Source organism: Anser cygnoides, chromosome 29, assembly GCF_040182565.1.
Source record: "Anser cygnoides isolate HZ-2024a breed goose chromosome 29, Taihu_goose_T2T_genome, whole genome shotgun sequence".
Classification (NCBI taxonomy): domain Eukaryota; kingdom Metazoa; phylum Chordata; class Aves; order Anseriformes; family Anatidae; genus Anser; species Anser cygnoides.
The window spans coordinates 933398-958255 of NC_089901.1; the positions used below are offsets into that span (position 1 = coordinate 933398).

The 24858-nt window shown below is 50.4% G+C and overlaps 3 protein-coding genes across 3 annotated transcripts; 1 reads left to right on the top strand and 2 right to left on the bottom strand.

Annotated features, from left to right (window-relative positions):
* Positions 1-311: 311 nt before the first annotated feature.
* Positions 312-2278, bottom strand: LOC136787356 (olfactory receptor 14A16-like). Its single transcript, XM_066984536.1, has one exon. It carries the CDS (start codon positions 1245-1247, stop codon positions 312-314), a length of 936 nt encoding a protein of 311 aa, XP_066840637.1. The 5' UTR covers positions 1248-2278.
* An 8599-nt stretch (positions 2279-10877) lies between these two features.
* LOC136787357 (olfactory receptor 14A16-like) lies at positions 10878-11923 on the top strand. The gene has a single exon (XM_066984537.1). It carries the CDS (start codon positions 10937-10939, stop codon positions 11921-11923), a length of 987 nt encoding a protein of 328 aa, XP_066840638.1. The 5' UTR covers positions 10878-10936.
* A 5006-nt stretch (positions 11924-16929) lies between these two features.
* LOC136787337 (olfactory receptor 14C36-like) lies at positions 16930-17964 on the bottom strand. Its single transcript, XM_066984510.1, has one exon. The coding sequence runs from the start codon at positions 17842-17844 to the stop codon at positions 16930-16932; it is 915 nt and encodes a 304-aa protein (XP_066840611.1). The 5' UTR covers positions 17845-17964.
* Positions 17965-24858: the final 6894 nt, after the last annotated feature.

Sequence of the window (24858 nt, forward strand, 5' to 3'; positions counted from 1 at the left end):
CTGTAGGTAGATTAGGTGAATTTGTGAAAGTAAATAAAATGATTAACATACAGGACACCACAAATAGAATGAAATCAAAATCACAGGTTTTAGGAAAGGAAGAAGAAGAAGAAGAAGAAGAAGAAGAAGAAGAAGAAGAAGAAGAAGAAGAAGAAGAAGAAAGAAGAAGAAGAAGAAGAAGAAGAAGAAGAAGAAGAAGAAGAAGAAGAAGAAGAAGAAGAAGAAGAAGAAGAAGAAGAAGAAGAATTAAAATCTATTTTATTAAGAGTCTTTTCAGATAAACTGTGTATCACGTTAGTGTTAAAGGCACATTATGGATGCTGAAGAAGCAGGTGTCCAAAGAGTTTCCACAAGGCATCCTTAAGCTCCTTGTTTCTCATGCTGTAGATGAGGGGGTTCACTGTTGGAGGCAACACCGAGTATAAAAATGACACCATCAAGTCCAGGGAAAGGGAGGAGATGGAGGGGGGCTTCAGGTAGGCAACCATGGCAGTGCTGACAGTCAGAGAGATGACAGCCAGGTGAGGGAGGCACATGGAAAAAGCTTTGTGCTGGCCCTGCTCAGAGGGCATCCTCAGCACAGCCCTGAAGATCTGCACATAAGAAAATGCAATGAAAACAAAACACGCAAATGCTAAACAGAGACTAACTATAAGAAGAAAAACCACCCTTAGGTAGGCATGTGAGCAAGAGAGCTTGAGGATGTGGGGGATTTCACAGAAGAACTGGTCCACAGCATTGCCTTGGCAGAGGGGCACTGAAAATGTATTGGCCGTGTGCAGGACAGCATTGAGAAAGCCACTGCCCCAGGCAGCTGCTGCCATCTTGACACAAGCTCTGCTGCTCAGGAGGCTCCTGTAGTGCAGGGGTTTGCAGATGGCAACGTAGCGGTCGTAGGCCATGACGGTGAGAAGGCAATACTCTGCTCCAACCAAGAAGACTAAAAAGAGGACTTGGGCAGCACACCCTTGATAGGAAATGGCCCTTGTGTCCCAGAGGGAATTGGCCATGGCTTTGGGGAGAGTGGTGGAGATGGAGCCCAGGTCGAGGAGAGCGAGGTTGAGGAGGAAGAAGTACATGGGGGTGTGGAGACGGTGGTCACAGGCTACGGCGGTGAGGATGATGCCATTGCCCAGGAGGGCAGCCAGGTAGATGCCCAGGAAGAGCCCGAAGTGCAAGAGCTGCAGCTCCCGCGTGTCTGCAAATGCCAGGAGGAGGAACTCGCTCACAGAGCTGCTGTTGGGCATTTGCTGACTTTGGACACAGTTGTCTGTTGAAGAGGAGAAGGCAGAACAAAGTAAGAACAAACTTCTCCAAGGAAAACCTATTGCAAGACTTAGAGCACCTACCAGCCTGAGAATCTCTCTTTGCAGGAGGACCTTTCTGCAGCTCTCTTGCTTAAGCTGTGGCTGCTGCTGGCTGAGAGTGGCACTGGGAGCAGTGGCTGCTGTGGGCTCCAGAGGAGTCTTTCCTGCTGTGCAGCAGTCAGGAAGCAGGAACTTGGGGGAAACTCAAGTTCAGTCCACTTGTCAGGTCAATGAGCTTTGCAGTGTTGTTTCAAAACACTCATCTGAATGCAGAGTTGCACAGGCCACTGCCCACCAGTCCTTTTCTAAGCTGCCCTGTATCTCCCGTCTTTGAGCTGCAGGACCATCCCATTCAGGTGTTTTCCTGAGGAGAAACTGGAGACAGCTGAGAGCAGAGAAGCCCCAGTCCAAGTGCAGCTGGACAGAAACCTCACCTTGTCTTCAGGTGCCTGATCAGGATCTCAGCTCTTCCTTCCTAGACAGGGCTGCAGAAGCCTCACTCCAGCTGCCCACAGACAGCCATCCAGCAGCACGAACATGGCATTAGCATGGAGCCGTCTTCTCCTTGGGGCACCTGGACAACACAAGGATTCCATGACACAGCTGCATTCTGCTGGAGAGCAGCCTGCAGTCCAGGAGGATGCCCCAAAAACTGAGCTGGATATCTGCAAGCTGGGGTGTCCCAGCATTCATCTGCACTCCCTGCAGTGTCTGGAGGAGGCTTGGAAACTCTGTTCTTGGCTAACCAGGGGTACCTGGGTTATGGCACTTCAAGGGGCTTCTGTCAGACTTCCTCACCTCACAGTGCAATCCAGCAGGAGCCTCAAAGCCTACTCCATTGCCCACTGCCCTCCCAGAAACAAGACCCAGGAGGAGACCCTTCCAGGACCTGCAGCTGCATGGCCCTGCAGCCAGAGACTTACCTTGTCAAGGGCTGTGCAGATTTCTCTTGCAGTTAGCCCTCAGCATCCTCCCACTCTCAACTGCCTCCAATCCCTCTCTCCTCTCCTCTCTGTGTGTCTGCTGTGGTCAGAGCCCCCAGCCCTGCTGTGCTTTGTAGAAGAGCTGCTCCTGGGCAGAGCTGTCTCTCTGCACCAGGGCCCTCTTGCCAGGAGCTCTCTCTGTCCCACGAGCCCGGCCCAGCTCAGCACCAGAGGCCCAGCCCAAGGCATTGTAATCACCCCTCTGGTGGCTTTGGTGATGAGCTCACGAACCTCAGGCAATGAGGGGCAATTGAAGAAATCTCTCAAGAAGTCCAAGTGTGATGCAAGTTTCCTGCAGTGTCCTCCTGAGGGCCAGCACTGAAATAGCCTCCCTTGGAGCTCGCTAGAGCAGAACATTGGAGGCAGTGAGGAAAAGTAGACCAAGGCAGTGTGAAGGTGGCACTGGTGTGTAGAATATCTGGATGTGTTCCACCAAGCCCAAGAACCAAGCCTTGACCCTTGGTCCCTGGGAAGGGAGATCCTTTCCTTTCACACCTTGCTCAGGGCTCTTCCTGGTGCAGTAGGAGATGGCGATGTGCATTGCCAAGTGCAGGAGAACAGTACGACCCCTGCCTAGTTCATGGGTGGGGGTGAGGAGGTCTTGGTACTTTAGCAATAAGCTGTCTCCTCGTAGGCCTCAGTGACAGAGACAACTGTCATAGGCATGGACCCAAAGATCTCAGTTTGCTGACTCAGATCTCAGTTTGTTGGGACTTGCAGCCTTGCCTATGTTCTTGCTCCTCTGAAGACCAGAGTATCCTAGCGTCTCCCAGACCTGCATCTCTTTCCCTGCTGGCTGTAGGCCCTTGTCCGTGTGGTGTCACACTGGGTCTTAGCTGAGTAGCTCATATGAGATCCCTCATGGTGCCCAGGCCCTCCTCCTCCTGGGCACTGCTCACTCAGCAGGGTCCCAGTCTGCCCTGATGTGTGGGGTTCCTCTTCCTCTGGTGTAGGACTAGGCTCTTTTCCTTGTAAATGTCAAGAGGTTTCTGTAGGCAAAATCCTGCAGTTTCTCAAGGTTCCCCCACACTGACACTGTCAGCTGTTAATGTCTGCAGGCAGACAATTCAACTTTTGTGTGATTGTGTTATCTCTGACAAGATAGCAGCATCAGGAGTTGCAGGAAAGTTTGGATAATACAGGAGTAACCAGTTGAATGGAATTGCAGCTCAGAGTCCCAGAAGGGTAGGGGATGGAAGGCTGCCAGGTTCCACCTCTTCTGTGCTTCCTTGTCATGCATGCTGTCAGTTTGTCTGGAGCTGCGTCCTAAATGTTATGGGGCTGTGCAGGTCAAAGTTAGAAGGGCCAAAGCCCAACTGGAGCTCTATCCATCCATTACTTGAAAGACAATAAAAACTGTTTATATAAATACTTTAATAAAGGAGGATTAAGGAGAATCATCATCCTTTACTGGATGTGGGGGGAAACCTGTTGACAAGGGATGAGGTAAAGGCAGAGGCACTTAATGCGTTCTTTGCCTCAGTCTCTAGCAGCAAGACCAGATGTTCCCCTGGACATTTCTTCCTCCTCATGGCCAGTGCCACCCTTCCAAGGGTGCCTTTGTGGCAGTTTTTTCTCTCTTGCTCTTTTCTACAACAAAACAAAGCTCCATAAGGGTGGAAACCACCCCTAAAGTAGGCATCCCAAACCATCAGCCTTCTTGAGGCCTCTCAGCCAACCAGACACAAGTCACCTCACCAGCATCTTCCAAGTCATGGGCCTGCTGCTGGCCTTGCAGGTTCTTGGCTAGACACACCCAAGCCTTGTGCCTCCTGCCGTCCAGTCATGGACTCAAGCAGAAGAGACAGGACAACCCATATCCAGGCCTTCTTTCTGTCTGGGTCCTCCTGGGTATGTTGGCAGAGGGGATCCCACAGTCGGCATGCCAACCAGGTGCCTTCTGCTGGCCTAGCAGGGCCACTGGCAGATGTCAGCCAGAAAGTACAGATCCCAGGTCTAAGTCAAGGATAACCTGCCAGCTACAGACAGAAGTGAGCTCACAGTTCCTTTCTGTGACCCATTCCTGCTGCTGCCCTATCAACTGCAGAGACAGAAGTGACCTCACTGTCACTTCCACAGTCACTGGTGTCCTGCTGGGTCAGGACATCCTGAGGTAAGGCTGACCGCTCTCTAGTCCTTTAGGGACTAGGACTCACCATTCTAGGTTAGAGGATAAACATAGGTTTAATGGGAAGCTTTGGTGTTCTTCTGTGGGTATCAGGTCTGTCATAAGGATATGGGCAAGCTCTGTGGTTTAGGGTATTTTCAGGTCTGCCAAGAACTTCTCTAGAGCTAAATAGTTCATTTTAATGTTAGTGTTTAGGGAAGGGATTAGGGTAAGCAGGAGAGTAAAGGTAAGGGAAAGGGGCTATGGCCTGAGTTATGCTTCAAGGGATACTTTGTGTTCAAGCATTAGAGTAGTGGAGTCCTCTCAGAGTGGTGGAGTAGCATTTAGGTGTAAGGATTAAAATTACTGGTTCAAATAAGGTAAGGGCAATACATGACTGTTTTAAATCAGTGTTACTGTAGCATCTACCTTAAATGACCCCTCTTACCTCTACAGAATCATAAATTTCTGCTAGCCATGCTTCTCTTCCCACCCCAAAACCTCACATCTCTCTTGTCCAGGCTACTTCTGACCTCCCCGTATCTTATTGGGATCAACCTTCTGATGACATTTAACATCTCAGTGTATCTGTCTCACCTCTGTTGGCTACTCCATTCCTGAGAAGGAAGTGGCATTTAGTCAGGAATGAAAAGGACCCAAAGGTCTTTAGGAACATCCTGCACAATGTGCCCATCAGCTCTGCACCTCCACAAAATCGCGCTTCCTACCTACAAGTTTTGTTTCCCAAATGGCTTCTGTAGATCCAGGGTTACATTTCCCAGGCCCTCACACGTGTTTCAGTTTTGGAAGTGCAGGGATGGGAGAAGGAAAGCAATGTAGGGATGGAACTGAGCTTGGCAAGGGATGCAAAGAATAACAGGAAGGGATTCTATAGATACATTGCTCAGAAAAGAAAGGCCAAGGACAGCGTACCCCTCTGATGGATGAGAAGGGTGAACTGGTAATGACAGATATGGAGAAGGATGAAGTACTCAGCAAGTTTTTTGCCTTCCCAAGTCTTTCATTTCCCTGAACCCATAGATGGAGGCTGGGGGGCAAAGTCCCACCAGCTGTAAGTAAAAAGCAGGTTTGAGACCTCCTGATGAAACTAAACGTGTACAAGTCTATGGGGCATAAAGACATGCATCCCAGGGTCCTGAGGGAACTGGCTGATGTAGTTGCCAAGCCTCTCTCCATCATATTTGAAGAGCCCTGGCTATGGTGTGTAGTCCCTAGTGACTGGAAAAAGGAAAACGACACTCCCATTTTTATAAAGGGTAGAAAGGAGGACCTGGGGAGCTACAGACCTGTGAGCCTCACCTTCGTGCCTGTCAAGATCATGGAAAAGATCCTCCTGGGATCAATGTCAAGGCACATGCAAGACAAAGAGGTGATTAGAGAGAGCGAGCATGGCTTCACCAAAGGGTAAATTGTGCCGGCCCAAACTGATGGCTTTCTACAATGAAGTGACCACATCAGACAACAAGGGAAGACTGAACGATGTCATCCACTTGAAATTCTGTTTTACTTTGACATGGCCCCACATGACATCCTGGTCTCCAAATTGGAGAGATATCCTTTTGATAGGTGGACCATTGAGAGGATAAGGAGTTCGCTTGAAGATCACACCCAGAGAGCAGTGGTCAATGGCTCTATGTCCAAGTGGAGGCCAGTGATGAGTGGTGTACCTCAGGGCTCTGTCCTGGGACTGGTGCTGTTTAATATCTTTATCAATGACATAGACAGTGGGATCAAATGCACCCTCAGGAAGACTGCAGATGACACCAAGCTAAGTGGTGTAGTTGATACAACAGAGGAAGGGATGCCATCCAAAGGGTCCTGGACAAGTTTGAAATTTGGGCCCCTGTGAACCTAAGGAGGTCCAACAAGTCCAAGTGCAAGGTGCTGCACCTGTGCTGGGGAAATCCCAGACAGGAGGATAGGCTGGGAGAAGAACTCATTGAGAGCAGCCCTGCAGAGAAGGACTTGGGGGTTCTGCTGGACAAAAAGCTCGACATGAGCCAGCACTGCGAGCTTGTAGGCCAGAAGGCCAACTGCATCCTGGGCTGCATCAAAAGAGGAGTGGCCAGCAGGTGGAGGCAGGTGACTGTCCTCCTCTGCTCTGCCTTTGTGAGGCTCCACTTGGAGTCCTGTGTCCAGGTCTGGAGCCCCCAGCACAAGAAGGATGTGGATCTGTTAAAACGGGTCCAGAGGAAGGCCAAGAAGATGATCAAGGGGCTGGAGCGCGTCCCCTATGAAGAAAGGCTGAGAGAGATGGGACTGTTCAGCCTGGAGAAGAGAAAGCCCCTGGGTAACCTCTTTGTGGCCTTTCAGTACTTAAAGGGGGCTTCTAAAAAAGATAGAGAGTGACTCTTTGTTCAGTCAGATAATGACAGGACAAGGGAGAATGGTTTTAAGCTAAAAGAGGTGAGATTTAAATTAGAGGTTAGGAGAAAATTCTTCACTTAAAGGGAGGTGAGGCACCGGAACATGTTGCCAAGAGACCTTAGAGATTCCCCATCCCTGGAGTTGATCAAGAGCAGGTTAGATGAGGCCCTGGGCAACCTGATCTCATGGGGGGCATCCCTGCTTATGGCCGGGGGGTTGGAACTAGATGACCTTTAAGGTCCTTTCCTACATGAGCCATTCTATGATTCTATGGTCTCACAATATTTACCTCAAGCATGACTCCCATCCCATCAGCCTTCCTGTGGTCTGTCACCTGACCAGAACAGAAGTTGTCTCGCCATCATCTTCAATGTCATGTGCATGTTTCTGCCCTTTACGGTCCCTCTCTGTGCCACATTCCTCCTGCTGCTCCATCAGCTCCAGAGACAGAAGTGGCCTCCCAGCCTCCTTCACAGCCATGTGCCTCCTGCAGGCCCAGCAGATCCTGAGGCACACCTGACCTCATCACAGCATTCCCAGCCAGCTCGTCCATGTGGCCTTTGATCAGATCACATACCTGTCACCTCACGTGCCTCTTCCAATGCCATGTGACTGCTCCAGGACCTCACAATCCCTTGCCTGCTCCAAGGGGACAAACAGCTGAAGTTAGGGGTAGGAGTGGGGTTGAAGATCAGATGTGCTGTGTGCATGGTGGAGGTCTGGGGAGTGGATAATGAGGTTAATGTTTAGGAATTAGAGGTCACCCTCCGGGGTTAAGGGAATGGCAAGGGCTTCAAGGGAGGGATTGGTGTTCTGCTCAAGGTGCCTGCTCAAGGTTTAGGATAGGTTTTGAGGCTTGTAGTTTTGGTTTGGTTAGAGGGCTAGGTTTAAGGCTGGCATTTTAATCCTTGGTTAGGCTTAATCATCCTTCTGTTTACCCTTCTTGTAGAAGATGCCTTTCACATCTGCCTTTTCGAAATCCTGAGGAACATCTCTCAGTTATCTGGCCTTTCCAAGATCTTTGAGAGAGGTCTTATGGTGACATCTGCAGCTCCACCAGCACCTCTCTCACCATTTCCGCACCACCTCTAAGCAACCTGAGGACTGACTGGGAAGATGATGATGGTGTGGGAAAGGGCTTGGTTAAAATATCTGAGGAGGAAGACCAAAAGTTCTCTCTACAAGAGAAACTTTGAAGCATGCTTATGAGTATGTCCTGTTCCTGACTGGAAAGACTAATGTTATGATTGCTGCAAACACAATGCTGTACCAAAAGCCTAAAGGGAATAAGATACTGATTTCTTTTTTTGACTCGATGATTGTATTAGTAGCTTCTGTTATGTGCTGTTATGCACTTCACAGGGAGAGTGATGATGGTGTCACGGAAAAGTGACGCTCATGAGGACAGAAAAGCAGGTGAGTAAGGCCTTGGGCAACAACACAGGACATATACACATGAATACTGCATGAGAAGGAAGAGGAAGATTGGATCCAAAATGTAGATTATGAAAGCAAAGACCATGAGTATCACTGTGCCACTGCAGGAGAGCTCCAGCAACGGGGCAAAACCACAGAAGAGGTTCATGACACTGGGGCCACAGCACTGTAGCTGGGAGGAGAAGAAATAATTACTATACGTGAGAGAAATTCCTCTGATTCAGGTACAGCCGCCTTCTGGAGTCAGACCTTCCACTTCTCGAGCCTTGCAGAGAACAGGGATGGCATACAGCCCAGGACTGACCGTAGGATATGGCCCCCAGCAAGAAGCACTCCGGTCATGCAGAAGGTGCAGCTGATAGTGCTCCCACCTCTGTGAGCAAAGGGGGTGTTTTCCCCAGTCAGGAAGCTGGCCAGCATCTGGCGCAGTGTGGTGGAGCTGTACAAGGTGTGCAAGCGGGACAAATCCCCAAGGAAGAAGCCCACGGGCATCTGCAGGTGTTTGTTTGCAGCCACCATCACAATGATGAGGGTGTTCCACATCCCAGTCACCGTGCTGGTCATGTGAAAGGGAAGGAAGGGATTTGTCTATGGGTAGAGGACCTTCCAGATGGACAGCTGGGGAAACTCAGAGAATGGTGTCTTAGTGTCCCATTCCCTTCATGGAAACCATTTTAGAGCATCCTTGGTCCACCCCCCCCCCCCCCCCCCCCCCCCCCTTCCCATTTTGTTAGGACACCAATGAGCAAGATGTTTCTTTCTCAGTTCCTAAAAGAAATGGAGAAGGGTATTCAGTGGGGTGAAATGATCCCAAGCAGTCATGGCTGAGGTGTCCTGCTAGACAGTGGGAACACAATAGGGGTTAAGGGTGGGCATCATTTCTTCTCATGTTTGATAACCAAACTTTAATAGCACAAATCACTCTTCTAAAATCAGTCTCTCCCACATTAAGCGAGGATTAGTTGGTGACGAATTCAGTCTGCTTCAAACACCACACCCAGGAGAAACCCTGGTGCCTTCAGGAGCTGTCAGCCCTGAGGCCTTGGGGACACCTCAAGGGAGCCCAGTGGCACAGAGCAAGTGATGCCATGGTCGGGTGCTGTGCTGCTGAGCTGGGCCAGGCTTCAGGGCCCAAGGGGAGCTCCTGGCAAGTGGGCAGCACTGCAGAGAAACAGTTCTGCCCAGGAGCAGCTCCTCTGCACAGCACATCAGGGCTGGGGGCTCTGACCGCAGGTGGCATGGGGAGAGGAGAGAAGGAGAGAGGACTTGGAGGCAGTGAGGAGTGCAACAAGAGAGGGCAGTGTGTGGCAGGACAGATCTGCAGACTGTTGACACCGTGAGTCTCTGGCAGCAGGGCAGTGCAGATGGGATTGCCAATGGGGTCTTTTACAGATGTCTCAACCGATGGCTGATAGCATCTGTCAGGATGTGTCTCTCTGTTTCTCCAGCAAAGTGTATAAGATATGTTAGAGAATGGCATTTATACAAGGGCATTTCCAGAGGAAGACTGAGGCTTGGTTTACCTGAAGAGGAAGGCTTTTTTTGGATTCTGTGCTTTCAGACTCTAGCAGTGGAGGGGAATCTCAGTGAGTCTGAGTACACAGCTTGTGGGATGGGGTCTGTGAGTATGGACAGGGAGGAGAGGTGGGGACAGAGAACCAGCTCCCAGCAGAGACATGGGCAGGCAGCAGGGACACGGACAAGCGGTGGGAGGGAGCTGCTGCCACAAATGCTGTGCGAGGGAGGGCTCAGCACCTCCCTGCCATCCCCTGCAGGGCAGGTGCCTTCCCTCTTCTCCCACCAGCACAGCCTCTGCCCTCAAGCCCCCGGTGTCCCCAGCAGGAGCTGCCTCCTCTGCAGGCAGAGCAGCAGCAGAGGAGGGTCTGCTGAGTGTCCATCTGTCCCTCCCTGGCCTTGCCTCCCCTGGCAGCAGCACGCTGCCATTCCTGCTGGCTTCTCCAGCTGGCCGTGCTGCTGCTGTTCTTGTTTCCAGGCTGGCTGGGGATGGGGGTTTCACATACACATGGAGTGAGTCCTCAGTGTGCTTGGATGGAAGTGGGGTAGGGGGACAGGGCGAGCGGTCTGGAGATGTGCACTTTGAGACCAGATTCTTCTGCTCCCAGCGGTGTCCTGATTCTTTTCGGGTAAACCTCTTAGTGCAATTGACCTGCAGCTCAAATTGACACCAGCACAGGGCAGCTGAGACCCATATTGATGGACAGATTGGCTGTGCACTCTAAAGGGCATTCAGCGTTAAAAGGACCATCCCTTTGCCTCTGAGAATCATCAAGGTTTCACTTGGAATGCACCTGAAATGCCCAGGATTTATGCCTTTAAAAATTCCTCAGGAGAGTGATAGGCAGAAGACAAATATTACAGAAATTAATCCCCACAGTCCTGCTCTGCTGTTGGGTGAAGTGTGAGCAACACTATGGAAAAGCTCTTTATTATCAGGTGATTGAATCGGAGATTACCCCATGTTCTTCTTTACCTCTAGCTGTAGTGCAGGACTGACTCTTCCGTTGCTCATAGCAAAGTCCACTCGTCCCAGGGACACCCTCAGGCACTGTCAAGCAGAAGCATTAAAGGGACCTGCCAAGTCTCTGCTTGAAACGGGAGAATCATTTTGGGGGGTTAAGAGAGAAATGGAAGAGAGAAGTCTATTTTTAATTCTTTAGCAGATCGGTTTTTCTCAGATAAGTCGTCTGTAACTTATGAATGTTTTTTCATCCTTTGGCAGAACCCGTGCCCAAAAATTGCAAATGCCGAACAGCAGCTCTGTGAGCGTGTTCTTCCTGCTGGGATTTGCAGACACGCGGGAGCTGCAGCTCTTGCACTTCGGGCTCTTCCTAGGCATCTACCTGGCTGCCCTCCTGGGCAACGGCCTCATCCTCACCGCCGTAGCCTGCGACCACCGCCTCCACACCCCCATGTACTTCTTCCTCCTCAACCTCGCCCTCCTGGACCTTGGATCCATCTCCACCACTCTCCCCAAAGCCATGGCCAATTCCCTGTGGGACACAAGGGCCATCACTTATGAAGGGTGTGCTGCCCAGGTCTTTCTGTTTGTTTCCTTGTCTGGAGCAGAGTTTTCTCTTCTTACAGTCATGGCCTACGACCGCTACGTTGCCATCTGCAAGCCTCTGCACTACGGGAGCCTCCTGGGCAGAAGAGCTTGTGCCAAGATGGCAGCAGCTGCCTGGGGCAGTGGGGTTCTTGATGCTGTCCTGCACACTGCCAATACATTTTCCCTGCCCCTCTGCCAAGGCAATGCTCTGGATCAGTTCTTCTGTGAAATCCCCCAGATTCTCAAGCTCTCCTGCTCAGATTCCTACCTCAGGGAAGTTGGGGCTCTTGTGTTTAGTATTTCTTTAGTGTTTTCTTGTTTTGTTTTCATTGTGGTGTCCTACATGCAGATCTTCAGGGTGGTCCTGAGGATGCCCTCTGAGCAGGGCCGGCACAAAGCCTTTGCAACTTGTCTCCCTCACCTGACCGTGGTCTCCCTTTTTGTCAGCACTGGTATGTTTGCCTACCTGAAGCCACCCTCCATCTCCTCCCTGTCCCTGGACCTGGTGGTGGCAGTTCTCTACTCGGTGGTGCCTCCAGCAGTTAACCCCCTCATCTACAGCATGAGGAACCAGGAGCTCAAGGATGCAGTGAAGAAGCTGTTTTTATTTTTGCTTCTTAAGCATGAATATTGATAACATTATTGTGATTCATATCATATTGTTTTTATCGTCATCATTATCATAATGAATTTATTAATAATAACCCTATCAAGACTACCAGGCTATTTGAGAAACTGACGTGACAATTTTTCCTATTATTTTTCTTTATTATTTTCATAAACTTTGATACTGATTTAAATAGTATTATTCTTTACAGGTATACTTCCTGTTCATTAATATACTTACTTTGACTAAATCTTCTAATCTACTTGTAGAATTAGGCTTCCAGTGTAGATATCAACATTAAAGAAGCCATCAGAAATTCACTGGTCTCAGCTGCCATCTCTTCCCATCTCCTCTGGTGCTGGGGGAGCAGCCCCAGTACGCAGGAGGGTCTTAAAGCTAGGAGCCCAGCTGCCACATGAAGGAGCAACCCTGGTGGCCTTTGGGGTTACCCCTCACTGCTGGCTGGTCTCTACCTCTCTTCTGTGTGGGACAGTGGGCTGGACTTGGAGCTGCCTTCTTGATTGCCTATGTAAACAATAACTGGCCTTTGACTTATCTGTCTGGCAGTGTCCCACTGGTGCTGGGGCTGATGGCAAATGGCATCCTGGAGCGGAATCTGGAGCTGCTCTGTGCCAGGCCTCTTGTGCTGGCCTGGGAAACAAGGCTGGCCATGCGGGCACACACACTCTGTGCTGGGGATCTCCCAGACAAGAGATCAGGGCTCCTGCAGCTTCACGGAACTCCATTTCCTGAGCCGTGGCTGGCCCCAGCCCAGGGTCAGCTGGGGAGGCCCAGAGCCACCTTTGTCCCAGCAGCTGCGGTGCCTTGCGAGGGGCTGGGGCGGTGGTGGCTGTGCCCACAGCCCTGCAGTAGCCTGCGGTGGGCACTGCCCTGGGGCCAGTCCAGCCTGGAGAGGGCAGGGAGATGGGGAGAGGTGGGCAGGGGCTGGGCTGGGCTGGGCAGTGCCCGGCAGAGGGCAACAGCAGCATCAGGGAGCGGTGGGAGCATGCAGGGGAGGGCTCCCAGCAGGGCTTGGTGCTGCAGGGCCAGGGCTGCGTGAAGGGAGCCCAGAGCTGCAGGGGCAGGGGAGAGGAGGCCTGGTCTCCTGCAGGTCCTTTCTGATAGCGGCAAATCCAGGGAAGTACCTCAAATACAACAGGGTCTCTGGTGGTTTTCCCTGATTGCTTATGGTCAGAGAGCAAAACTCTGCCACAATACCCAGTCATTTCATTAGTACTTAACTAATAAAGCAACTACTCATCATTTCAAATGATTCAATCCCTTCCATAAAATGTCACACAATGTAGTTTCTACCATGAAGAAGTATGAACTTTCAGGATGTATGTTCATTGCAGGAGAAGAAATACTGATCTTCACCTGTACTTGCATTGTCATCACTATTCTATCATGGTGTGCTCCCTCATCTTCCAGGCACAAAACCCATCTTGATTACACAGAACATGCTGAATCTCCCTTTTCCAGCTGCCTGTCTGGACCTATGCACTTCCCATGGTTCTCCTGGTTTGCCCTCCCCTTACTCTTTGATCATTCAGACCACTCTCACCGACCCAGTTGCTGCTTTGAGCTTCAGGTAGAAGCAGCCCAGCTTGCCCATCTATCAGCAGTCTGTCTAATTGTTTCCTTAGCAAGAACCTCATTATTTATTATTGAATTCATATGATGTGGATTAATACTTACACTATAATTTTGTAAGTGGAAACCTGTTGGTTTCCCTTCTGCTTAGGGTTTCAGGTCTCTAGTTAGGGTATGGGAAAGCTTCGTGGTTTAGGGTTGCATTTAGGTCTGCCAATAAGTCTAGGATTAAATATAGCATTTAAATGCTAGTGTTAAGGGCAGGGATTAGGGTGAGCAAGAGAGTAAAGGTAAGGGAAAGGGGCTATGGGCTGAGTTTTCCTTCAAGGGATACTTTGAGTTCTGCATTACAGTAGTGGATTCCTATCAGGGTGTTGGACTAATGTTTATGTTGAGGGATTAATGTTACTGTTGAAAATAGTGTAAAGGCCATACATAACTTTTTAAAGTCAGTGTTACAGCAGCATCAACATCACATGAACCCTCTTACCTCTACAAATGTAAGCTTCCAAGCTCCTCTTCCCTTCCTCTTCCCTACCCCAAATCTCACATCTCTCCTGGCCAGGCTACTCCTGACCTCCCCATAGCAGTCATCTAACTGGCATCAGCTTTCTGATGGCTTTCGTTATATCAGAGTACCTGTCTCACCTCTGTTGGCTACTCTATTCCATAGTATTAGAGTATATACTCTGTTGGCTATTCTATTCTTTTACTATGAAAGCCTCCCACAGGAATTGTTAGGGCAGATAATTGGAGGCCATGATTACAGACAGGCAAAGGTACTGTGCTGAGAAAATCTCGTTTTGTTTTGGCGAAGCAGAAGGTCCAAGGCCTGATCCCAGCCACTGGAGGAGAGATCCTGCACCCCCATGTCTCACTCAGAGATCTTCCTGGGGTCTGTGGAGTAGGGGGCGATGCCCACAATACCATGTGAAGGACAATGGTATGACACCTCCCAGCATTTGCACAGGTTGAAAGGAGAATACATGGTCCCAGTGCCATGAGTATAACATATCTCCTCATAAGCCATGGCTGTGGGGACATAGATGTTGGTGCTGCTGAAGCCTTCCATTCTTGTCAGAGCCCTCTGCCTTCTCCTCTGCAGGCTTTCCTATACTGTCCCACACTTCTCTGAAGGCTGCAGACAGCCACTTCTCTTCCCCACCTTGCTCTCACTCTGGTATTCCCATGATTTCACTGAAGCCTCTCCACTCTCGCCAGCTGTTCCTTCAAACACAAGGGCATGGGCTGATCCAAACTCCCTCTGGGTGACCTCTGGACCCACAGCACCAGTTCCAGTGCCTCACCTCGAAATCTAGAATTTCATCTGAATTTCTAATCTAAATGTACCCTCTCTAAGTTTAAAACTATTCCCTTTGTCCTATCACTGCACACCCTGAGAAAAAGTCTCTCCCCAGCTTTCCTGTTGGCCCCCTTTAAGTAGCGGATGGACGCTATAAGGTCTCTTCAGAGCCTTCTCCAGGCTGAACAACCCCAACTCCCTCAGCCTGTTTTAATAGGAGAGGTGCTCCAGCCCCTTGATCATCCTTGTAGTCCTTGTCTGGACTCGCTCTTACAGCTTCATGTCATTCTTATATTGGGAGCCCCAGAGCTAAATGCAGTACTCCAGGTGGGGACTCAGGAGAGCAGAGAAGAGGGGGAGAATCACCTCATCCATTCTCCACCCAGCCTGTATCTGTGCTTGGGATTGCCCTGACCCAGGTGCAGGACCAGATGGTGGTTGGACCAGATCTTGAAGGTCTTTCCCAACCTTAATGATTCTCTGATTCCGTGACCTTGCGCTTGCCCATGTTGAACTTCATGAGATTCCTACAAGCAACCTCTCAAGTCTGTCTGGGTCCTTACCTCCAAGAAGGAACATAACAAACTGTATACAGGCCTTCTTCGTGTAAGGGTCTTACTGGGAATGTAGGCAGAGGGGGATCTCACAATCAGCATGCCAACCAGGTGTCTGCTTGTACTGGGTCTGTTTGGGATGGAGTTAACTTTCCCTGCAGTGGCCCACATTGTGTTGTGCTCTGCGCAAGGTGAAGTTGGTCAAGGACTCAACCTAGTTGGCATCAGCCACAAATGAGCTGAAAATGTGCTCCACGCCGTCATAAAGGGAGATAGTAAACAGGATCAAGAGTGTTGGCCCAAGTGCCCATCACTAAGGGATGCTGCTGGTAACTGGCTGCCAAGAGGACTTTCTACCATTAATGTCCAGCCACCTTCCCCTCCCCATCATCATCCCCTTCTTTGGTCCAAATATCACCAGTCTGGCTAAAGGAAGACTCCAGGAGACCATTTAAAGACTTTGATAATGTCCAGGTTCACCACATTCCTTTCTTTCCCCTCCCCAACTGCTTCAGCAATCCCTTGGTTTTCCTCCATGTACCTGAAGATGGCTGTGGCAAGACTTTCCCCATTATGTCCGCTAGGGCAGAGGTGACAATTGCAATTATCCTCACCTTTTTTTTTATTTTTTTATTTTTTGTCATTCCTTAAGATGCGTTTGATGCCTGCCTTTTCTAAGTCCCCAAAAATCTTGCTGATCCAAACGCCTGATGGACCAGTCCAGAAAGGCAGGGTAGTGTGACATAGCAGAGAGGGGCATCTGCAATGAACCTGTGCAAGGGGGGTGACAGGAATCTCACCAGGACAGTGGTTTTTTTGGGTTTTTTTTGGTTTTTTTGTTTTTTTCTGGAGCCACAGAGGGCAATGCCAGGCTCTGTGAGGTGTCCACATCTCAGCTGGCCTCCTGTGCTCCTCAGACACACGGGACTGTTGAGAGACATGAGTCCCTGCCTTGCACACACAGAGGCAGTGCACTGAAGTGCATGCAGTGTCCCTCTGGCTCCTGCAGCCACTGCCAGAGGCTGGGAGACACCTCAGACCTGCAGTGCCTCACCCTGCTCTGCCCTCCTCTGAGACACCCCAGGGCATGAGAAAGGGGCACAGGGATCTTGGTTCAAGGAAGCACATCCCAGAGCTGCCTTCAGGTGGCTTCCCAGGGGATGTTACTTGGCCTCGTGACACTGTCTGCTGTCTGGACTTCATGAGACTTGTAGGAATAGATGATGGCCTTTGTGCTCGTGTTCATCTCTCCATGTGCACATGATGTTGCTGCTGGCACCAGCAGCAAAGGGTTTCTCTTCCCATGTCTCCCCTGCACACACAGGGGGCTCTGCTCTTCTCCTGTAACATCCCATCTCCCATGGAGCATTTCCCAGGTAAGCACGTCTGCGCTGGCCTGGACAGCCGCTGTGGAACCCCTTCCCCATGCAACCCACTTTCTACACAGCCTCAAGCTGCTGGCACTACCCTGCAGAGTATTTAAAATGACCACAAAACCAAAAGAATAACTCTTGTGTCTGTAATGTGTTCCATTATCAGTCATATGCAGAAGATGACGGGCAATTTCTTGATTTTGAAAAACATCAAGGCATCAGTTTCCTTAAAGCATCCTTCAGCTCCTGATTCCTCATGCTGTAGATGAGGGGGTTCACTGCTGGAGGCACCACCGAGTAGAGAACTGCCACCACCACGTCCAGGGATGGGGAAGAGATGGAGGGGGGCTTCAAGTGGGCAAACACGACAGTGCTGAGAAACAGGGAGACCACGACCAGGTGAGGGAGGCATGTGGAAAAGGCTTTGTGCCGGCCCTGCACTGAAGGCATCCTCAGAACCACCCTGAAAATCTGCACATAGGACATCACAATGAAAACAAAACATCCAAAGCCTAAATAAACACTAAACACAAGTGCCCCAACTTCCCTGAGGTAGGAATCTGAGCAGGAGAGCTTGAGGATGTGGGGGATTTCACAGAAGAACTGGTCCACAGCATTGCCTTGGCAGAGGGGCAGGGAAAATGTATTGGCCGTATGCAGGACAGCAGTGAGAAAGCCACTGCCCCAGGCAGATGCTGCCATCTTGGCACAAGCTCTGCTGCCCAGGAGGCTCCCGTAGTGCAGGGGCTTGCAGATGGCAATGTAGCGGTCGTAGGCCATGACGGTGAGAAAAGAGTATTCTGCTCCAAACAAGAAGACAAAAAAGAAGACCTGGGCAGCACATCCTTGATAGGAGATGGCCCTTGTGTCCCACAGGGAATTGGCCATGGCTTTGGGGAGAGTGGTGGAGATGCATCCCAGGTCAATGAGGGCAAGGTTGAGGAGGAAGATGTACATGGGGATGTGGAGGCGGTGGTCGCAGGCTACAGCGGTGAGGATGAGGCCGTTGCCTAGGAGGGCAGCCAGGTAGATGCCCAGGAAGAGTCCAAAGTGCAGGAGCTGCAGTTCCCGCGTGTCTGCAAATCCCAGGAGGAGGAACTCGCTCACAGAGCTGCTGTTGGACATTTCATAAAATTCATCAGGGAGACTGACCAATGAGAAAAAATATAGAATGTTAGGAGAAAATTCTCTGAGCAAAACTCAGTTAAGTCCCTATTACAGCCTTTACATTTCCTTTTTTCCAAGAGGATATTTTTGCACATCCCTGGCTGGAGCCACTGGAGCTTTGCACTGGCTAATTTCCTTCACACAGCAGCTGCCCCTGCCCAGCAGCTCCTGATGGGTCAACTCTGTTCCACAGCAGTGGTACACGGAGGGTCCACCAGGGCCATGGGCTCCCTTTGTGGAGTGAGGGGTGTTTGGTTGTGTGATTCCATGTGTGTCTTCCATGTTCACCACCCTGAGAGATGAAATGAGTACGTGGACCACTTGTGTCTGGCAGGAGAGAACAGGGAGTTTTATTTAAACATTCTGCTTTAACCTCCTTGCACAGCACTCCCTGTCAGAATCAGACACCACCAGCTGCCATGCTGGGCAAGGGAGAGAAGCAGGCATGTGCAGGCAGGGCGGACCCAAGCCAGTGCAGAGGCTGAGCTGTCGGTGAGGTAGAGCATGTCCTTACACCCCTGTGCCACCTGCCCTGCAGAGACAGCAGAGGGTAAAGAGCTCTGGAGGATGTCTTCTGCCACAGAGGAAGGTGGCAGGAGTGGGTGCAGCAAATGTGTCTCCTTACACAGAGTTTAAGGATTCAGACACCCCATCCCATTTGGAAGATGTTGGCAATGTTAATTGGCAATTATCCTCTGCAGGAGCTCTGGCTGCACAAGATGTAGCTCCTGCCCTGGACAATACGGCCTTAAAGGAAGAGGAGAGGGAGATTCTCCATGCCATGACAGAAGTTGTGCTGGGTAGGAGAGGAGACCAGCAGCTGCTGCAAGGAAGGCGCCTGCAGTGCAGGAATGGAAGGGAGGGATCAACTCCCTCTCACTGCCTGCCCATGTCCCTGCTGCCTGCAGCTGTCCCTGCCAACAGCTGCTTCTCTGTCCCCACCTCTCCTCCTGTCCATGCTCACAGACCCCATCCCAGCCGCTGTGTGCCCAGCTCTGCCCTGCAGATAAATCCCGGGGACAGGGACAGGTATAGAGACCTCTCCCTGTCTACCGGTCCTGAAGAACAGCTCAGAAGAAGCCTGGTGCGGTCTATAAGAAGAGAGAAGGGAAGGGATATTCTCAGGTTCATAACTAATTTGTTTACTTCTCAGTTCAGTGCAATAGGAAGCTCAGTCACCTGTGCAAATTCCGCCACTCTGTTAACATAGAACCTGCCCAAAAATCAGAGCAGGAAAATGCAGGCAGAGACTGCAGAAAGTGCCTTCTCTTTGCAGGCAGCCCCTGCCATGCCCTTTCTCTGTCAAAACTTTCTGGGCAATGCCCCAGGAGTGCTGTGGGGCTGTGAGCAGCCTGCCCCAGGCAGCAGGCTCTGGGCAGCAGCAGGACCCTGCCCTGCCCTGCTGTGCCATGCCGTGCCATGTCGGGGGGGGTTCCTTCCAGCCGCAGCTTCTCCCTGCAGCCCCTGGGCAGCTCCCCGGGCAGGCTGAGTGCTGAGCCTGGCAGGCGGCAGAGGCCCTGCCCCGCCACACAGCCCCTGGGGCACAGCAGGGACCCTGCTCTGCACCACAGCCCTGGGCACCCCTGCAGGTGCCCTGCAGCACCTTCTCCTCCACACTGCACAAGCCATGAGAGACATCCTGGCAGGTCGTGGCCAGGCAGAGACATCTTGGATCCAGGAGCCCTTTCCAGGAACCTCCCCTGCACTGTCCTTCAGCCGGAGACTTACCATGTGCAGAGCTGTGAAGATTTCTCCTGCACTGAGCTCTCCTCTGCCCGCACCCTCCACGCTGCCCGAAATCCCTTTCTGCCTGGGTCTGCTGTGGTCAGAGCCCCCAGCCCTACTGTGCTTTGCAGAGGAGCTGCTCCTGGGCAGAGCTGTCTCTCTGCACCAGGGCCCTCTTGCCAGGAGCTCTCTCTGTCCCACGAGCCCAGCCTAGCTCAGCAGCAGAGGCCCAGCCCAAGGCATTGTAATCACCCCTCCGGTGGCTTTGGTGATGAGCCCAAAAAATCTCAGGCACTGAGAGACAATTGAAGACATCTCTCAAGAAGTCCAAGTGTGATGCAAGTTTCCTGCAGTGTCCCCCCCAAGGGCCAGCACTGACACAGCCTCCCTTGGAGCTTGTTAGAGCAGAACACTGGAGGAAGTGAGGACAAGTAGACCAAGGCAGTGCGAACGTGACACTGATGTGTAGGAAAACTGGATGTTTTTCACCAAGCACAAGGGCCAGGCCTTGACCCCCCTGACCCTGGGAAGCGAGATCCTTTCCCTTCACACCTTGCTCAGGGCTCTTCCTGGGGCAGTAGGAGATGGGGATGTGCATTGCCAAATGCAAGAGAATGGTACGACCCCTGCCTGGTTCATGGGTGGTGGCAAGGAGGTAATGAAGCCCTGGTGCTTTAACGATAAGCTGTCTCTTCATAGGCCTCAGTGGCAGAGACAACAGCCAGAGCCATGGACACAAAGCCCTCGGTCCTGTTATGACTTTGAGCCTTGCTATAGCCCTTGCTCCTCTCCAAACCAGGATATCCTAGGGATCGAGTGCACCCTCAGTAAGTTTGCAGACGACACCAAGTTAGGACTGAATGTTGATCTACTCAAGGGTAGGAGGACTCTGCAGAGGGACCCAGATAGGCTGCACCCATGGGCTCAGGCCAACTGTATGAAGTTCAGCAAAGCTAAGTGCAAGGTCCTGCACTTGGGGCACAACAGCCCCATGCAATGCTGGGGGAAGGATGTCTGGACAGCTGCCCATGGGAAAAGGAACTTGGGATATTGGTGGATAGTCTGCTGAATATGAGCCAGCAGTGTGCTCAGGTAGCCAAGAAGGCCAACAGCATCCTGGCTTGCACCAGGAATACTGTGGTCAGCAGGAGTAGGGAAGTGATTGTCTCTCTGTACTCAGCCCTGGTGAGGGCACACCTTGAGTACTGCATTCAAGCGCATGGGCCCCCAGCACAAGAAGGACATGGATCTGTTAGAACGAGTCCAGAGGAGGGCCATGAGGATGATCAATGGGCTGGAGCATCTGTCCTATGAAGACAGGCTGAGGGAGTTGGGGTTGTTCAGCCTGGAGATGAGCAGGCTCTGGGGAGAGCTTACAGTGGCCTTCTACTACGCTTTCCTGGGCACTCCCCAGGAAAGCTGGGGAGGGACTCTTCATCAAAGAGTGTAGTGATAGGACTAGGGGTAATGGTTTTAAACTGAAAGAAGGTAGATTGAAATTAGACCTTAGGAAGAAGTTCTCTACTCAGAGGGTGATTAGGCACTGGAACGGGCTGCCCAGAGAAGTTGTGGATGCCCCAGCCCTTAATGCATTCAAGGCCAGGTTGCATGGGGCTTTCAGCGACCTGGTCTAGTTGAAGGTGTCTCTGCGCATGTCAGGGGACTTGGAATTATGTGATCTTTAAGGTCCTTTCATACCCAAACTATTATGTGATTCTGTAAATATGAAGCACAGCACCATACCAGCTACTAGGAAGAAAAAATTACTCTATTGCAGCCAAAACTAGGACAATATCCACCCCTCATTCCATACCATGTTTGTCATGCTCAGGTCTGACACTTTCCAATTAATCACCATCACCTTTTCTGTCTTTTGATAAGCACACAAAAATATCCTAAGTCTATTGGTGTATATAGTAATAATAATAATAATAGTAATAATAATAATAATAATAATAATAATAACAACAACAACAACAATAAAATCTTATTCCGTTTCTCTTTCACCTCCCCCTTCTCCTCCAGGCTAATTACAATAGCTCTTCAAAGCTTTGAATATCCTTGGGTTGGTCAAACCGGCATGCTCCTATTTTTACATCTCCTGAATGTGTTTCAGGTTTTGTATAAGTTTAAAACAACTACTTAAACATGCCCTCCAGGGATCTGCCCCAAGGCAGGAGAGTTAGGAGTGGCAGGGAGTGTGGGAGGATATGGGCAGGCACCTAGAGCAGTGGGCACCTCTAGTGCTTTGGAACTTCACCCCAGAGCAAGTGCAGAATCCTGAAAATCTGGTTAAATGCTTGACAAAGGTGTGTCATCACCCTGGCAATTCCAAAGAGACACAAATCACTGCAATGTGCTGGGCCTTGACCTATGCTTAACAAGCCACAATCAACTCCTCCCCAGTCCCTATGACTTTTCCTGCAGGCACACACCAGTCCCTCTGACAGGCCCAGGAGCCACTACCACCCTTGTGAAGGGCCCAGCAGCCACTCCAAACCCTGCAACAGGCCCTGCAGCTGCTCCAGCTCCTGAGATGGGCCTAAATTTAAACCGACCCCTGTGACAGAACCTATAGCCACTCCAAAAGCTGAGATAGGCCCTGCAGCCACTCCAACTCCTCTGAAAGGCCCTGCAACCAGAGCAACTCCTGTGTTGGGCCCTGCAGCCACTCCAGTCCCTATCATGGGCCCCATGGCTGGGCCAGAGAACCAACCTGTGTCAGTATCGGTTGCCTCTACATGCAAGAGAAAACAATGAGTCTGAAAGTCAGTTTTTCTTTAGAAATGAAAGAAACTTCTACCCGGACAAGAAAGGAGGAAGAAGATGAGGCAGGTTTCTCCAAAGCTGGGCCATCATGGAAGCAGGAGGACAAAGAAGAAGAGATCTTATAAACATCAGAAACCAAGTGATCCCTTTCCCAGTGTAAGCTATGAGATATGGGAAATTATTTCAGCCACCATCTTGGTGAGTATGTTGTCAGCTGGCTGCTCCATTGCTGGGAGAACAGTGCCAATAGCCTGGAATTAGAGGACAGGGAAGCCAAGCAGCCGGAATCACCCTCTACTGAAGGAGTAATTGGCAAAGCCATTGGAAAAGGACACAAGGAACTTAATCCTGTCATGCTTGAAGGAAAGGTATCCCTTCAAGAAAGATCTTGTATGTCAACCAGGAAAGTGGACCAACATGCAGAGGGGTGTCCGGTACCTGAGGGAATTAGCCATGCTGAAGGCGATTAGTAGAAACTTAGACAACAAACAGCTATCCAAAGATCTAGATGAAGTCAAATACACATGACCCATATGGCAGAAGTTTGTACAGAGCACACCATCATCATATGCCAACTCATTGGCAGAAATGAGCTAGAAAGACCAAGAGGAACCCACAGTGGATGAATTGGCTAGGCTACTATGGCATCACAAAGAAAGTCTCTCTTCTTCCCTATGGGCCTGCATCTCATTCAGAGAGAAACTTTCTCACGAGATGCAAGAACTACAAGAGAATACATCTTCCTCCACACCTGCACGAACCAATACCTCAACTATCAGGTGTAAGCATCTCTCTGCTCAAGTTGATATAGTGGGGGCATACTATGTGCCACCCTGTGGTTTGAACTGTGTGACCATGGAAAGGCCATGTGAAAATGGGATGCAAAAATCTACCTCGACCCTAGAGGCATGGATACATGAAACGCAAGGAAAAACATTGGCATAAAGGAGTTCTGAGAAAATTGCTGCTCCAGTTTCTAGTCGGCAGTCCTCCAAACAGAGTAATGAATACTATGAGCAGGACTAGAGGGGCCCAGCCTCCATCCAGGGGGAGGAAGGGGACAATCGGGTGTCTTGGACTTTGAGGATTATTGGCCTGGCACATCAAACCCAAGAGTTAACTGTATTGGAGTCTGAAGTGAGTCTCACTGGGAAGGAGTGGCAAAAGCAACCCATTGAGACTGACCTGGAGGATCTGTGCAACCTTGACATAGACTGCTTCAGGAGAGGGTACTTCAGAGATCCACAAGGATATTGGTGGGCTTTTGGCATAGCTGCCTTGGAGACGGAGGACAGGGAACAGTTGTCTACCTGGCCCACTCTTTCACAGGACCCTTCTGCTGTGGAGGTGCTGATGGCCAATGAACAGCAGGTGCCAATCGCTACCGCAACAGTGCACCTGAGGCAATATTGCATTAACAGAGACTCCCTGATTCCCATGCATGAGCTGGTTCATTGACTGGAGAGCCAAGGAATGATCAGCAACACTTGCTCAACCTTTAATAGTCCCATATGGATAGCGCAAAATTCTGATGGTGAGTGAAAAATAACGGTGGACTTCTGTGGCCTGAATGAAGTCACAACACCGCTGAGCGCTGCTGTGCCGGGCATGCTAGAACTTCATTCAGTACGAACTGGAGTCAAAGGCAGCCAAGTGTTATGCCACAATTAATATTGCTAATGCATTTTTCTACATCCCTTTGGCAGCAATGTGAAGGCCACACTTTGCTTTCACATGGAGGGCCGTCCTGTCCACCTGGAATTGACTGCCACAGGGCTGGATGCACAGCCCTACCATTTGCCGTGGGTTGATCCAGACTGCTCTAGAATAGGGGGAAGCTCCTGAACACCTGCAATACCTTGATGACATCACTACTTGGGGTAGCACAGCAGAAGAAGTATTTGAGAAAGGGAAGCAAATGTTCCAGATCCTTCTGAAAGCTTGTATTGTCCTAAACCAAAGTAAGCTCAAGGGACCTGCACAGGAGATCCTAATGCAGGCTGTCCAGATTCAGGGGGACCCCTGCTTGGGGAAAGGTTGGGCATGGGTCAGTGTGTGATGAGCAATTGCATTGTGCATCACTTGCTTTATACATATAATAATAATAAAAATAAAATTTATTATTTATTATTAGTATTGTTACTGTTATTACTATCTCTTCATTTTCTGTCCTTTTAAACTATCGTTATTTCAACCCATTGTCTTTTGGGACGTGGGTGTGAGCTAAAATCTATGTGGTGCTGAGGTGCCTAACAGGTTAAAGCACAACATGTTTGACAACCACAGTCCAACAGCACAAATCACATTTTAAAAAATAAGTCTCTGACATCTACAGAGAGAAGCAGTCGGTGATGACTTGAGTCTGCTTGAAACACCACACCCCAGGAGAGACTTAAGGAGCTGTCAGCTCTGAGGCCTTGGGGACACCTCGAGGGAGTCTAATGGCACAGAGCAAGTGATCAGCAGTTGGACTCGATG

Coding starts and splice junctions, on each gene's coding strand:
- LOC136787356 (XM_066984536.1), bottom strand. CDS start 1,247: ATGCCCAACAGCAGCTCTGTGAGCGAGTTCCTCCTCCTGGCATTTGCA.
- LOC136787357 (XM_066984537.1), top strand. CDS start 10,937: ATGAATGTTTTTTCATCCTTTGGCAGAACCCGTGCCCAAAAATTGCAA.
- LOC136787337 (XM_066984510.1), bottom strand. CDS start 17,844: ATGTCCAACAGCAGCTCTGTGAGCGAGTTCCTCCTCCTGGGATTTGCA.